Source organism: Alosa pseudoharengus, unplaced genomic scaffold, assembly GCF_046254945.1.
Source record: "Alosa pseudoharengus isolate Yale_2024_CS ecotype anadromous, Long Island Sound unplaced genomic scaffold, YU_APseudo_1.1 YU_APseudo_1.1_scf_14, whole genome shotgun sequence".
Lineage (NCBI taxonomy): Eukaryota > Metazoa > Chordata > Actinopteri > Clupeiformes > Clupeidae > Alosa > Alosa pseudoharengus.
In genome coordinates, this window is record NW_027468609.1 from 17,013,351 (window position 1) to 17,029,498 (window position 16,148).

The 16,148-nt window shown below is 48.3% G+C and overlaps 1 protein-coding gene across 1 annotated transcript in view; it reads left to right on the forward strand.

The window, feature by feature from the left end:
- mfhas1 (multifunctional ROCO family signaling regulator 1) overlaps positions 1 to 15,506 on the forward strand; it is a 36,351-nt gene extending 20,845 nt beyond the window's left edge. Inside the window, exon 2 of the mRNA XM_076283997.1 lies at positions 13,769 to 15,506. Coding sequence (XP_076140112.1) covers positions 13,769 to 13,899 — 131 coding nt within the window. The 3' untranslated portion in view covers positions 13,900 to 15,506. The remainder of the gene's footprint in view (positions 1 to 13,768) is intronic.
- The last annotated feature ends 642 nt before the right edge of the window (positions 15,507 to 16,148 follow it).

Here is a 16,148-nt window from a genome sequence, read left to right on the forward strand (position 1 = left end):
GCATGAGTGTGTGTGCACGCGCTTTTGGAGGTCACTCAGTAGTCTTCTGTGTGTGGTGTGTGTGTGTGTGTGTGTGTGTGTGTGTGTGTTGAGGGATACTCGAGGATTAGAAGGGCAGTATTTTTAGGCCATTCCTCTTTGGACTGCCGCCCGGCATTGCATTGCGTTGTGGGTGAAAAGCACATTGTGTAAATGTTTGCACTCGTTAAACCGAGCGCGACACCAGCACACACTCGAGCTTGAAGCAGCTCCTCAGTGAAACAGTCTGTGCCACAGCAGCACAGATGGGGCTAATTGAATACCCCCTCCCCCCCGACCCCCTCTCGCCCCAGCTGAGGCACATACCCCAGCCGCAGACAGGCTTGAAGTCGCAGGTGCTCCTGGCCCCATTTCACCGTGCGAGGACCCCAGAGAGAGGGGGGGGGGGGGGCGGCCGGGTGTCTTTGATATTGCCAGATCTGCTCCAGACGTTTCCCCGACACACAGCACTTCTGGAGTTTCCATGGAAATATTCTGAAGAATGACCAGGAGGAGACTGGGGGAGGACAGGCTCATCTGTGACTCCTATGGAGGTTTGGTGTGTGTGTGTGTGTGCGTGTGCGTGTGCGTGTGCGTGTGCGTGTGCGCGTGCGCGTGCGTGCGTGCATGCGTGTGTGTGTTGGAGGGCGGGGGTGGAGAGTAATCCTGGACTGTGTGTGTGTGTTGGGGGAGAGGCTCTGTGTGTTTTTGTGTGTGTGTCACAGTGTGTCGGGGGGGGTGGGGGGCTGATTTCTCTTTGGACTGGTGCCTTGACTGTGAGGAGCCAAAAGTTCAAACAGCATTTGCACTTCCCTCATTCCAGATGTGTAGTGTGCTCCACGCAAGACCTTTCCTAGCTGTAGCGGACATGGGTAGGAATCTGGCCCAGTTCTGCCTCAGTTCTAGGTTCAGCTACAAGCTAACCGGGCCTCATCAGGGCCACATGTGGCCCAAAGTCAGCAACTGGCTGTGTGTGTGACGAGAAGAAGAGCCTGTCATCATGACGGGGGCTTATCCACAGTGGAGCCAGCATCTCTGGCCTCTCTCTCTCTCTCTCTCTCACACACACACACACACACACACACACACACACACACACACACACACACACACGATGACCCAAGTTGTAGAATGCAATATTTGCTCAGAAGCTTGCTTTCCTCACAGGCCTGCTTCCCTTGTCACCATGGAGACATGTGTTTTGCCTTTCTCCCAGAACCAATCTCGCTCTCAGGAAGGCGTTTGTTTTTTTCGCTCCCATCCCAGATACCAGCTGCTCTGAGATGCTGAAATGGGACCGGTTGAATATATTTCGGAAGGACCAATAATAAGCTAGACGGGACTTTTGCAGACCTCATTCTGTAGAAGAAAAAAAATAACATAATGTTTACAACACAAATTTACATCACAGGACAACGATTGACTTTAAAGTTGGCAACCCGAGTTAACGTTAGATTTGGTTATGGTCAGTGAATTTAACGCCAGGGAGGCGCAACGACAGGGGGCCATTGCGTCCTGTGATGTGCCTGCCCCAAGCAGTGCCCTACTGCCCCTGGGTCGACTCGGCAGAGGAAGAAACCGTCTTTTGACCTACTGTCTGTGTTCCGTCACAATAGCTATAAGGTTTGGTCCCCACCCAGTGTACATTAGGACCCTCTGAAATAGACTCCATCACTGGGACCAGGCTGTAGTGTACAGAATGGCATGTTCTGTGTGGAATATTCTCATTTCTGTGTTCTGAAACACCATCCTGAGCTCAGTAGTAGTTGCCATGGAAACCACACTCTGGTGTATTCCACTGTTTGATGGATGGTATTTTTCAGACTGCAGATTCCACTGTTTTCATATAAATGGAGCACATATCTGTACTCTGTAATGCCACCATTAAACAATAAATGGCAAGCAGACCTGTATAATACCATAATGGGGAGTATATCTGTAAGTACAGGAGCATGTCCTCCCACTGTGTTTCTGTAACGGAGCAGGATGGATGGGCTGGGTCGTTGAGCGCCTGCTCTCTGCCCCAGACAAGGGCAGCATTCTGTTGCCCCAGAGCGACTTATTTGCACTACCACCACGACACACACTCATAGAGCACCTTACCACTGCATACTGAATCACAGGGTTAGTCCCTGCCCTGTCACTACAAGCGACTCATGCTTATACATTCCTTAGTACATTCATGTGGATCTTTGATTGAATATCTTTTACTGTCCATATGAGCGTTGTGGATTTGTTATTTTATCTTTCTGTGTATGTTGTAGTGTATTTAATGTGTGATGTCTTAAGATACTGGGACCTTGAATTTTCTCTTGGGAATGCTGTGCTCGTCCAGGGCATCCCCTGGCAGTACAGAGTGTTGAGAGGACTCTGGAGTTGCCGCTGTAACAAACCCATCCATGCGCTGAAGCTCACAGAACGTCAGACGTGGCAGATTAGACGTAAATATGTCAGTCTGCTTATACCATGGCGGCGTATTTCTGTCGTTAGCTGCGTAGCTGCGCCCGCCGTGGCAGCTAAAGGCTGTGGGACTGAGAGGAGTGCGGTTGACCCTTGACCCTGGCTCAGTTGGCCTTTTCAGCGCTGCGGTCTGCTCCGACAGCTGTGTGGCAGTCTCATCAGGACAACGCTCTGATTGAAACTTCTCAGCCGGCCAGACAGATACTTAAGTCTTGTGTGTGTGTGTGTGTGTATGCGCGCGCATGTGTGCATGTGTGTATATGTGTGTGTGAGTGAGTATGTGTGCATGAGACAGTGATCAGGGAGCAAAGGGGAAGTGAGGTTATGTTTGTATAGGGATGTTCACGCTCTGTGTGTGTGTGTGTGTGTGTGTGTGTGTGTGTGTGATTTATTGAATCCGTATTACATTTGTGTGTTTTTAAACAAATCTCCAAATATGATGCAATCTGGGAAAACCCTTCACATGGTGCAATTTTACCAACTTATGATTCTGATACCATCCTAGCAACATCCAAAATTTTAGGATGATGGTATCCAGGATTTTGCTAGTGGACAGTGTCCAGAATGTTGCTAGGATGGTATCAGAATCTTAAGTTTGTGAGATTTCACCAGAGAGGGTTGAAACAGAGCAAACATCAAGGATTAGGAAAGCCCTTCACATCACAAATGCGTGTGTGTCAGAATGTAGCATTTCCATCCAAGCACAAATGTGAAATGGTATTTATAACCATATGTATTTCTTGTGTGTGTTGAAGGCTATAACGTGGCATAACGTGGTTTCTATATACCTACTCGCTTGTGTGTGTGTGTGTGTGTGTAATGGGCCTCATCTGTATGTGTGTGTAATGGGCCTCCTCTGTGTGTGTGTGTGTGTGTGTGTGTGTGTGTGTGTATGAGATTCTCATGGGTGTTAATCTCCAGTGGCTGAGCGGCTGGCCTGGGAGCCAGTCTGACCACAGCTGTGCATACTCGCGTCTCTCCCCGGCCTGCTCCTGTCATCCCCCACCAAAATAGTGTACTTGGAACCATACTTACTCGTAGAAGGCCTACACTTCTAGCACAGTATGTCATTACAGTGGGGAACAACTGAATTAGACTGAATTGTCACCGTTCGACTGGATTATTGTTGTGGGAAGGCGCTTTCAAGAGACATGTTAAAAGCAGTGCATTATGGGCAATTCCATGGAAATGTACGTTTTTTTGTCCATCCATAACGCCAATAAAATGTGATGGTATGGTATGATGTGAATGATTACATGAAATTTGAGCATTTGCTAATTTTGGCTGAAGAATGTACATGAGAAAAAATGCACAAAAAATGAATCATTCACATCATACAAATGCCAAGGCATTTCACTGGCGTTATGGATGTGACGAAAAGTCAATTTTCCGTGGAATTGCCCTTATATCAAGCAGATGAGCCACCTTTACATTTTCACTAAGCTGCGGTTGTGTAGCTTGAGGGATCGTCCTCTACTCTTTTGGGGGACCAAACTCCTGGACCTAACTCTGTCCAGGGTCTGCAGGAGGGCAGGACTCCTAACTCCGCGCTTCTGTAATTAACTATCTGGTGCGTCAATGAGAGAGGACTAATTGTAATGTGTCTAGTAGACTCTGAAGAAGACGTGGCAGAACGTCGAAACGTTAGTCCCTTATGTTGGCACTTTAAAATAAAATCTGAAGTTTATACATCTGTGTTGCTCCGGTAAAACTCCTCTCTCTCGTTAAAGAAATAGGTCTTTGCAGTTGGGAAAGTGTTGATGCCTGTGAAAGCTTCTGTGAGTTCACCAGGCCTCCTCTTATATGCTACATGAGTAGCTGGTTTTTAGAAGGGTGTGTGTGTGTGTGGTGTGGTGTGTTTGTGTGTGTGGTGGGACAGAGCCTTAGCTCTAACCACATCAGGTTAACCAGAGGACTCCACAATAAAAAAAGGTCAGCCACAAACACATATACACACACACACACACACACACACACACACACACAAATGCACACTCACACATCCTAACAGGTTAACCAGAGGACTCCACAATACAAGAGAACAGCATGTTCTAAGCAGCTTCATACATAAATAAACACAATGCGCACACACACACACACACACACACACGAACATTATAGACACAGACAGCCTCACATACCCCTAATGGACACTCTGACATACGTAATGTTTGTTTTGGCAACCCTCTGCGAGAGATTAGAGGGAGAGTCCACTCTCTCCTGTCCCGTCCTCTCAGGTGTCTCAGACATGCTGCGTGTTCCTGCTGACCCACTTTCCCCGCCCGCAGCAGCGGTGGTTGTGGTCGGCGGCGGCGACGGCACAAAAGATCTCACTGAGGCGTGCGGTGGCATGCCTGAGCCTGTCGTCATCCCCTGATGAGGAGGAGGAGGAGGAGAATGGTGATGATGCCCCCCAGGAATGCAGGCTCCTGGGTAGACGGAAGCTCAGGTTGAAGGCATTCCTTTGTCCACTACGTCTTCCTCGGAGAGTTGATTCCTTTGTGTGTGTGTGTGTGTGTGTGTGTGTGTGTGTGTGTGTGTGTGTGTGACCCGTCCTCCTCCTCCTCCGCCAGGTTTCTGTGTTTGTGTTTTCCCAGCAGAGACGGTGTTGTGCTGATTACATCATGCACCCCCCACCCCCCCCCCCCCTTTACACCCCCACTCTCGCCCACAGAGCTGGGAAATGGCGTGTGTTCTCATCTCATCTCATCTCACACACACACACACACACACACACACACACACATACACACAAACATACACACACACACACCACATCACAACATAGTACTGTCCGTTTGCCCCTCTGCTGTCAGACGCCCTGACTGATCACACATCTGTTAGAAGCTGAAACTGAAAGCTCAGAGTCCCAGTCATCCTTTACCTGGAGTTCTACAGACTAGTTCTCATTCACACACTCGCACAAATAGTGTGTTGTCCCCTTTACAGTTGGTTTAAAAAAAAAACAAAGCCTCTGCTAATTTAATGTTGTAAACACTACACCAGAACAGTTGCTGTGTCATGATAAGTGTAACCTGCGTTGTGTTGAAGCTGCGTGATTCAGCCCTGCACACGCCCGGACTCGAACCCGCGAACAGCAGCACCTCAGATCGGGAGGCGAGCGCGCTAACAATTGAGCCAATAGCCCAGGCTACTGGCTCACATGCCAGCAGCACTCTTGAGGCGTCGGGGAGTGAGGTTTACCAACATTCCACAAGCACAGCTAAGCTAGCTGGCATCCGTTACATAAGCATGATGACCGTGCAGTTTTATGTGATGTATAACAACATGATGCACTTCACACACTTCCACACGACACAGAGAGACACCGGCCCTGGGACGCTCAAGTAGCTGGAGTGGAGGGCCAGACACAAACACGGGCCAGGCTGCACTGCTAGCTGTTGGTGATGAGCTGCCTAGTGCCTACCCTCTGCATGGCCTGATCCATCAGGCGTCAGTAGGAGTGCGTCTCTGTGCATGATGCCCTGGTGGTTTCTTGGTGTTTTATGCCCCCAACGTTGTCTTCAAGCAGCGCTGCCTGGAAGGCACTAGGGTTAGGCATGGGTTAAGGTTAGGATTAGGGTTGGGGTTAGGTTTAGGATTAGGTGCCTTTAAGTCACCGGTGGCAGCGCTGCCTGGAAGACGACGTTGGGGGCATAAAACACCATCGAGCGCCCTGGTGCCGTCTGCATGGCCCAGGAGTACGTCTGTGGTGTGGAAGTGGTGCGTGCCCACAGGGAGCTGAGGGCCTGGTGGCGTCTCCGCTCAAGTCACTCTCTGAAATCCCCTCCTGCCTGTGGGTAGGGCAAGCAGCATTTAGAAGGAGCTTTCAAATGTGTTTGTGTGTGTGTGTGTGTGTGTTTGTGTGTTTGTAGTGAAGTATGTATTTGTGTGTGTTAGCACACATGAGTTTTTATGCATGTCTGTATGCATGCGTGAGTGTAAGTGTGCTAGGATATGATTGTATGCGTGTGTGTGTGTGTGTGTGCACTTGCGCATGCGCTAGTATGTGTGTGTTTGGGGGGTTGAGGCCTTTTGTCCTGACGCTCCCTGTGAGCCTCATGAGGACATCTGTGTGTGTGTGTGTGTGTGCGTGTGCGTGTGCAGGGTTTGCTCTCCTTTGTCTGAGTGTCTCCTCCACAGAGACAGACTGAGCCGAGGCAGCGCCCAGGGGCTTCCTGACGCCTGACAGCCCACTGCATTATTCCCTTTTAACACAGCCTGCCTCCCTCATTAGGCATCACACACACACACACATACACACAGAGAGAGGCTCGCTGACTAGAATACACACACACTCAGAGAGAGAGAGAGAGAGACACGCTCACTAGCATACACACACACACACACACACAGAGACACGCTCACTAGCACGCACACACGCACAAAGACTTGCTCACTAGCATACATACTCACACAGACACACTCACTAGCACACACACTCACATATAAACACACATATGTACGAATACACATAGCCACCAGATCTGAGAGGAGAGTTGTTGTGTATAGGTTTGTGTTGCCTATTATGTCGGTGTGATTAATATCTCCTATTGTGTTAACATTATATCACATTTATGTTTGTTTGTGAAGGTGCTGTGAAATATGGCGGGCATCTTGCTTAGGTCTTCTGTGTTATTGCACTGTGAGCACCACGATGGTCTCTGGCTAACCCAATGCAATTGGGTTTCCTTTAATCCGTTATGTGTGTGACATAAGCTGATTTGGTCTTTGTATTAGACCAGAAGATGATCTGTTGTTCTCGATCAAATCTCTCCGAAATGCCCTGGTTTTCTGTAGACGTGATTATGGTCATTATCCGGTGAGGAGAGAACAACATTTATTTGACCATGTGTTTGCTAGGATGTTGGGCTGTCCAGATGCTGTTAGAGATGGAAACACACACACACACACCTTTTATTTTCTTCTTTCTTTTTTTCTGTCATCCTGTCATCCCTTACACTTAGTCACACACACACACACACACACACACACACACCTCTTGCTCTCGCTCTATCTCTCTCCCCCATCACATTTGACTTCTCTCTTTCTCCCTCCCTCCTTTCATTCTCCTCTACCCATCTCCCTTACTCTTTCTCTCCTTCTCTGTTGTGTTCTGTCTTTATCCCCCTCTCTCTATCTCTCTTTCTCTCTCTCCTCTCTCTCCTCTCTCCCCTCATTAATATGGAGCTGTGGATGACTGGGAGGAAAGCAGCCAGTAGGCCCTGACCTTGGCTCCACGCCAGCTTTGTCACAGCTCCCCCCTACACACACACACGCACACACACACACGCACACACACTTGTGTACACACACACTCATACACATTCACACACCATCTCTCTCACACACACACACACACACACACACAATCACCCTGTCAGTGGGGGAAAGTTGCCACCAAACCTCAGGGCCCTACTGGTTGCCTGGGTTACCACTTCCTTCCTAATGCTTGGCTGTCTTATTTACCCCACAAAAACCGCTTGAGTGAAGTGGAAATAGAGGAGACTCTGGAGAACCTTGTGTTATGTCTGTGCGTGTTTGTGCCTGTGTGTGTTTGAGTGAGTGTGTGTGTGTGTATGAGTATGTCTTTGTCCGCGTATGTGTGTGTGTGTGTGTGCGTGTGTGTGAGGGGGGACTGGGTTGGGCTTGAGTGGGTTGTGGGGGTTAGGGGTTAAGCTCATTGTTGAGGGGATAGTGAGGTCACACCCTGCGGTGCTGACATGAAGGATATCAGCACTCATTCAGAAGCACAGCACACACACACACACACACACACACATACACACACACACACATACACACACACACACACTTTCACACACGCACGCACGCACGCACGCATGCACACACACACACACACACACACACATACACACACGCACACACACACGCATGTACACGCACGCAAGCACACACACACACACACATACACGCACACACACGCTGGCATGCACGCACGCACACACACACACACGCACGCACACTCACACACACTGGCATAACCCACATGGATGCACACACACACATACACACAGACACAGCATAGTGTGCACGCACTGACCTCAGACACACAAGCACACACACACACTCACACTGGCCTCCACACACACGCAGTCTGTTTCCACCTGACCCATTTCCATTTCATACATATTATGCTCTTAGGGAGAGAAGCATGGGGGAGGATTTTACTTAGAACTGGCTAAAGCACGCACGCGCACACACACACACACACACACACACACACACACACACACACACACACACACACACACACACACACACACACACACACACACACACACACACACACACACACACACACACACACACACACACACACACACACACACACACACACACACACACACAGAGCAGATACAATATTTGGGTAATATCTGAATCATAGAAGCAGAAGTGTCTGGCATCCTTTTTTTTGCTAGGAATCTGAGGAATCCGAACCTAACATGTGATGCAGTATTAAAGCATTGGGCCTGTGTGCCGCGTTATAAATGAATGTGCGGAATAAATAGCTTCGAAGGTGCAGCTGTGTGGACCAAGCCCTGTAGCCTCTCAACTGTTGGATGGCTGGAATTGAAGGCACGCCCTGAAAAATGCTGTACTCCCACTCATAAGCCTGTGTGTGTGTGTGTGTGTGTGTGTGTCTGTGTCTGTGTCCTCCCGCCACCTTTACTTCACTCAGCCAGAAAGGGCACCAAGACAGCTCTGCTTTTGTTTTCCTCTAGTCCCCCATCTCGGCCAATCAGAAGAGTATGAAGTAATAACCGTGGATGAGATGCTATTACAGAGAAAGAAAGGATGTACTAACACTGGAAACGATGTGTTAAAGAATGCATCTGCTATCACACTCGTATGTAAATTGTATTGCCCCCCCCCCCCTTCTAAATACATCAAGCTCCACACCCCCTTCCTTCCCCAGACACCCCTTGTTCCTAACTCGGACAAAGAAGAGGAAGTACAGAAGCTATTGTCAATAGAGTTGTCCTTGGCAACGCAGCAAGACTTCCCCCGTGTTTCTCCCAAATACAGTCAGCGTGCCTTGAAACAGGAAAAGGCTTTTTTTTTTTACAACCATTTCTTTTTTTTCTCCCATTCCAGGAAACTCCAGAGGAATGACCATTCTCCTTTTATGGCTTTGATAGTTCACTGTAGTCTAAGAGAAAAGGAATGAGAGACAGGGAGAAAGAGAGAGAGAGAGAGAGAGAGAGAGAGCAACAGATAAGGCTAAACAGACAAAGAGACAGTCAGAGAAAGAGAGAGAGAGAAAGCAAGAGCCCACTAGAGAAGGGGTGATGAGAGGAGATACAGTCAGAGAGAGAGAGAGAAGGAAAGGGAGGGAGAGAAATGGAGGTAGAGAGAGAGTGAGAAAAGGGATGATGAGAGAGGAGAGACAGTCAGAGAAAAAGAGAGAGAGACAGTAGAGAAGGGGTGATGAGGGAAGGATTGAATGAGCAAGAGCAGAAGAGTGAGAGAGTGAGAAACTGGCGAGAGGACAAGCGCCTGTGTAGCTTAGCTTAGCCTAGCTTAGCTTAGCCTAGCCCAGCAGAATGGACCCAGTTCCCTGGAATTCACCTCGTTACTGCAGCTGGTAATGTTATTTAAGAGTGACGGGTCAGGATGAGGGGGTTGGTGTGTGTGTCTGTCTGTCTGTGTGTGTGTGTGTGTGTGTCTGTCTGTGTGTGTGTGGGGGGTGGGGGGGGGTGCACATTCTTTTGCCGTGATGCCAGAGCTGAACCCGCCGTCTGTCATGCGTAAGGTTCCAAAGCTCTATGAAAGCCACACACAGGCCCTGAGTGTGTGTGTGTGTGTGTGTGTGTGTGTGTGTGTGTGTGTGTGTGTGTGTGTGTCAGGAACAGCCTGAGAGTTATGCAGCATGAATCAGCACCCAGCTCACACTAGTTTCACTCTGACTATCTGACTCTCGCTCTGATTTAAAAAACACATGATGGGCAGTCTGGCCAGAAACTGCCTGAAAGTGGAAAGAAGTAAAGAAAGATCAAAAGAAGGAGAAAGAAAGAAAGAAAGAAAGAAAGAAAGAAAAGGGAGTCAGGGAACCAAATGGGAAGTGTAAAAGAAATGAAAGAAGAATTAGAAGAAATAAAAGAGAAAGATGGAGGAGAAGGGAAAGAGATGACTGTTCCCCGCCCTCTGCTCCAAAAAACACCTGATGGGGAAACCACCTTTAGTCTGGGAACACACCATGCCTGACCACAACCACACCCTAGCCCTAACCCTGACCGCTGCCTCCTCTTCTCCGCAGCTTGTCTCTCTGCTGTGAATTGGGTTAAAGATGCAGTTTCCTGAGGATTCACTGGAGTCTTAACAGCCTTTCATCCTCCTGCCACCCCTCTTAGAGCCGTACAGGACTACAGAGTCTGCTGAGGGCTGTGTGGAGTTTAAAGAGCGAGAAGACACACACACACACACTCGACTCACCTATGCCACTGAAAGCTCACCACAGACCCACCTCAATTCCAGATTCCTTTTCTATAAGGTTAACAGCCTTATCTCTCTCTCTCTCTCTCTCTCTCTCTCTCTCTCTCTCTCTCTCTCTTACCATCTCACTAAAATATTTGTATATATAAATATCTGGCCTGGAGTTGGGCTTTGGCCTTTGTGCTTTAGGCTGAACCTGCCTAGCCTGTCTTAATGGTCAGCCATTCCCTCCTTCAAATGGAGGAGAGAGAGATGCTCTCCATGTTCAGGCTTTACAGAGAAAGAGATAGAGAGGGACGCCCTCTATGGTCAGACTTTAAATGGGTAGAGAGAGAGGGAGAGAGAGAAATCAATAGCACTAATGGTTTAAGTGGCCTGGCAGGCTTTATTGTCCTCAGTGTGCAACCTAAAGGGCAGACAGTCTAGTGCGCTGATGTAACCTGCTGGGTGTTGTGTGTAAAACAGAACAGAGCCTACTGCCTACAGTACACTAGATATACAGCACACTAGATATACAGCACACTAGATATACAGCACACTATACAGTACACTACAGATAGTGAACAGGGACTTTCTTCCTTGTTGTGTGCATGTCTGCAGATATAGAATAGGCTCTCTAGGCTGCAGAGGGAGTGTGTGAAGTATTCTAATTAACCAGGTCAGTGTGTGTGTGTGTGTGTGTGTGTGTGCGCGCACCAGTGTGCCAGCCTTAAGCTCAGATCAGATGATCTGTTTACAGGTCAGCCTGACATTAGTGGTCTTAGAGCAGATGTGTGTGTGTGTGTGTGAGTGTCTGTTTTCCCTGACATTAATACAGATAACCCTCCTCCAAATATCAAGAGGCTTTTCACCCGGGTGATCGCCAGAGACCTTTCTTGGCATCAAATCTGTGTCACTGCTGTGTCAGTCAACCCCAAAAGCATTTTCCCTTAAAAACCCCTTAGTGTGTTCTCTCCTCTCTCAGCACTCTCTCACACACACACACACACAAACACATCATTCTCCACCCATGCATTAGCTGTAGAAATTCAAGTGTGTGTATGTGTGTGTGTTCCACTCTGCAGTATTATGTTCAGATTTTGCTTTCATAAATGTAGTCCACAAACCTTTGAGAACCACATGCACACATTTGATAGCCGAACATTTCTGTGATGAACACACGTCATTGCTATTTCGCACAGGGCTTGGTTTTTAATCGTTCCCTATACTCTCCTCCCACTGGATCAGAGGAGAAAGATCCAGTGAGTCAACAAAGAACAGCGCTGCAAGGATTTAGTCTGATAGTCTGATACAGTGGGCACCCCTGAGACATATAGAGAGAGGGAGGGAGAGATGAAATCACTAAGCAGTGTTAGCAGTAGAAGGTTCGGCTGTCACACAGAAGGCTTTTGGACTCCCAGTAAGCTCTTACACTGACACATGATGTAACACTTTGTTTCACGACTGGATGGACCTGATTCCCCTCTCAGGAACAGACACACACACACACAGAGAGACACACACACACATTGACACTGTGGTTTTGAATGTGCTTTTCTGCTCCTCCATCATCGTTTGTGTGTGTGTAGCTGTCTCGTATCCTCATCTTCCTCAGTCACATGGGATGCACAACAATTTAAAGCCTTTTGTGAGAATAGAGGAGTCCCGTTACTGTACAAAAGGTATCCAACCCTGGGCTTTAAACAGGTTCCATGAGAGAAAGAGGTATTGGTCTGACTAGCCCGTCGCTTTTGTTCAGAAGGTCTCTTAGATCTGCTAGCAGTGCATGATGTCATATTTAGAGGGGGTGTGTGGATTGACTCCCTTACTGTAGGCTTCTGATGTCAGCATTTGTGTGTGTGTGCGTGCGTGCGCCTGTGTTTTCCTTATTATCAAAGTGTGTAGTGTCACCATGTGATCCGTGTTAGGGTGGAGTGTTTCCCGGGATTTAATATTCAGCCCACCCCCTAATCCTGTTAAGTGACATGGCATCATTAATTCAGCTGAATGTCTGAATGCTGCTGCTCCACCATGGACTTAGTGCTGCGGTTCAAATGGTTTTGTTGGTGCACTTCCAGCATTGCTGAGGATCTCACCCACAAAAGCAGCCTGGAGAAGACTGTGTAGAACGCCAATAACATGCACAAATATGCATTTCTATTCATTTCAAGTTTCAGATATTTAGGTTTGCAATGGACACACAATGCAAACAGTGCTGATTGTATTGTATTGTTTTGGTTTTGGTGTATGATAGCTGATAAGGAAGGGAATATAAAAGTGTCCAGACCAATCAGGTGTTGTTGAGCCCTGTTTGAGGGCCACTGCTGTGGACAAGAATCATTGCAGCCCCCCCCCCCCCCCCCTCTCCCTTCTCACATGACATCCCATATGCCCATCACTGTAATAAGATCTATAAGACTTCGTTTAGAGCCATCAAACTAGGCTAGTGCTCCATAGATATCAAATACTTGATGTGTGTGTTCAGAGCATATGCTGAACCGGTATGTCTAAGGTTCTGAGCTGGGTTGGCTCAACTCATGCATGCAGTGCAGCTGCCATCTAGTGGCCAAAGGGGATAGTGCCGATAGAAGCTTTGGGATATTGATGTGCAGTCAGATGTGGATTTATGTGTTTTCAGATTAAATGTCTTAACCAAGGGAACAGCTTGTAATCCTTCAAAAATCCCCTGTCAGTGGATCTTGCCTCCCCACCTTTTTCAAAATGGGTTTGGTCCAAAACTAAGACCGATTCCACCACTGTGATTTTCATCATAAGGTGTTTAGTTATGTATATAGTGGAATAGTGTATGTTATGTATTTTTAACACTCTCTGTCTCTTTCTTTCTCTCTCTCAGGCGAGCTACTGAGCCAGCCCCGACCAGAAGGCCTGACTGAAATCATCTGCCCCAAGAACGGCTCCGAGCGGGTCAACGTGGCGCTCGTGTACCCCCCCACCCCCACCGTGGTCAGCCCCTGTCTCAAGTGACTCTCTGCCTCCATGGCTGCCCGTACCACGCCTTGCTCTTGCCCCTCCTGGGCCACTCCCGGCTTCCCCTTGGCCCTGTCCCAAACACCCCCCCTCTCCCAGGGGGTTGCTCCTGTGTCTGACCCCCACCTCACCTGGAGCCCCAGGGCCTCACCCCGACATGCTCAGGAGAACACAGCTTGACTAGACACGCACGCACACACACACGCAAACACACACACACAGATGGGACAACACCCACACACACACAAGGAGAATGATTCTTAATGATTAATTTGATCTCCCAGTTGAGTGGTCAATTGTGCAGCACCCATGATTCACATGTTAAAGAATAGCCATGGAATTGTCATGGCTTAAACCCCTAAAGTTGCCATGACAAAAAAAAGAATGATATGGTATGGATTGGCAACCACTCATGTGTACTATATGTTCGACGCAACATGTGCCCTCCTCCCTGGTTAAGCCTCTCTCTGTTGGAGACAAACGACTGGTTAGAACTCTCTTTGTTGGGGACGGATGACTGGTTAGACCTCTCTCTGTTGGGATATTGGGGACAGACAACTGGTTAGGCCTCCATGTTGGGGACAGACGACTGATTAGACCTCTTTCTGTTGGGGACAGACGACTGGTTAGAACTCTCTCTGTTGGGGACAGATGACTGGTTAGAACTCTCTTTGTTGGGGACAGATGACTGGTTAGGCCTCTCTGTTGGGGACAGACAACTGGTTAGACCTCTCTATGTTGGGGTATTGGGGACAGACAACTGGTTAGGCCTCTCTGTTGGGGATAGATGACTGGTTAGAACTCTCTCTGTTGGGGACAGATGACTGGTTAGAACTCTCTCTGTTGGGGACAGATGACTGGTTAGAACTCTCTCTGCTGGGGAGCACACGCTTGGTCACAGGCATGTTTTTCTCACTCCTTTCGGGAGGATGAGGTTGTAGCCACAGTGCCTGCCCACAGTCTCAATCACAGCTGTGGTTCCAGCACACAGACGCACATCTCCGGTCACACAGCCTCAACACACACACACACACATACACACACACACACACACACACAGTAGGCCCAGAAAGGAAAGCCTCTGGTCAGTGGAGTACTACACCTGTGGGAGGAGAGGTGGACAGGGGAACAGACCAATGGATGGATGGACGGGTGCATGGGGGAGGGGACAGGATCTCATGTTGGACAGAAAACAGCCTCTTTCAAAGATGCGACTGGGCGGAAAAAGATGTGTGGACTATAAGACGGCTTGTCACACACACACACACACACACACACACACACACACACACACACACACACACACTCACCAAGCCTCACAAAGGTGCAATCCAAACACAGATATCTGAGAGTGTAGTTTCAAAAATGTTGCATATTAAAGTGCAGGGTTAGTCGGACATCAACCACAAATTCAGCATAACCTATTCATAGCCTCCATTCCCATTCATGACTTTTTCCCAACACACCGACATGGAAAATGCACTCCTCTTCACTTCCTGTGTTGTGTTCGGTGCATGTGCACCCTCCTTTGGAAGAGAAAGCCTGGACTGGTTGTTGGCAACATCTACTGTCGTCAAGGAGATGACCACAGCCAACAGCAGTTAAGTTAAGCAGTTAAGAGGCAGGAGAAAAAGCCCCTCATCCTCACGGACATGAGCAGGTGTTGATTAAGTCGCACCAAATTTGATATCAGCTCCTGTGCTGCCCTGTTTTGTCACCCTCTCGGAGAGGGCCCAGTTGTCGTCGGTGATACTCGGGCCTCCTCGTCCTCTGTGTCTCCTCTCCATTTTGTACAGTACGTCCGAGCAGACCAGAGGCTTCTCAGGAGGATTGTGTAACAGGAGGCACCTCCATACAAGCCAAGGATATTACTCTTTTTGTGGATTGTGGGAAGGGTTTGGGATATATCATGCCATGCCCCAGTGCAGACATGTGTGGTTTGGGAAGCACTAAACATTGTTTTAAGCATTGTTCCAAAAAAATTTGTATATTTGTGTGTATATACAAATGTGTACAGAGCAGTTAAAGAGGAAGACATTGTAGGTGTGTTGAGTCGGGCAACATGTCATTAATCAGCACTCCATTATATCACAAATGGCGAAGAAGAATCCATGTCAGTAGTTTCCCTGCGGGGGACCGGGGTGGGGGGCGTATTGCAATATGTCAAATGTTGACACTTTTTTGTATATAATATTTTTATTTTTGTAAGTCGACTGAAGGTTGTCACCGGTCCACCTTCTTCAGCG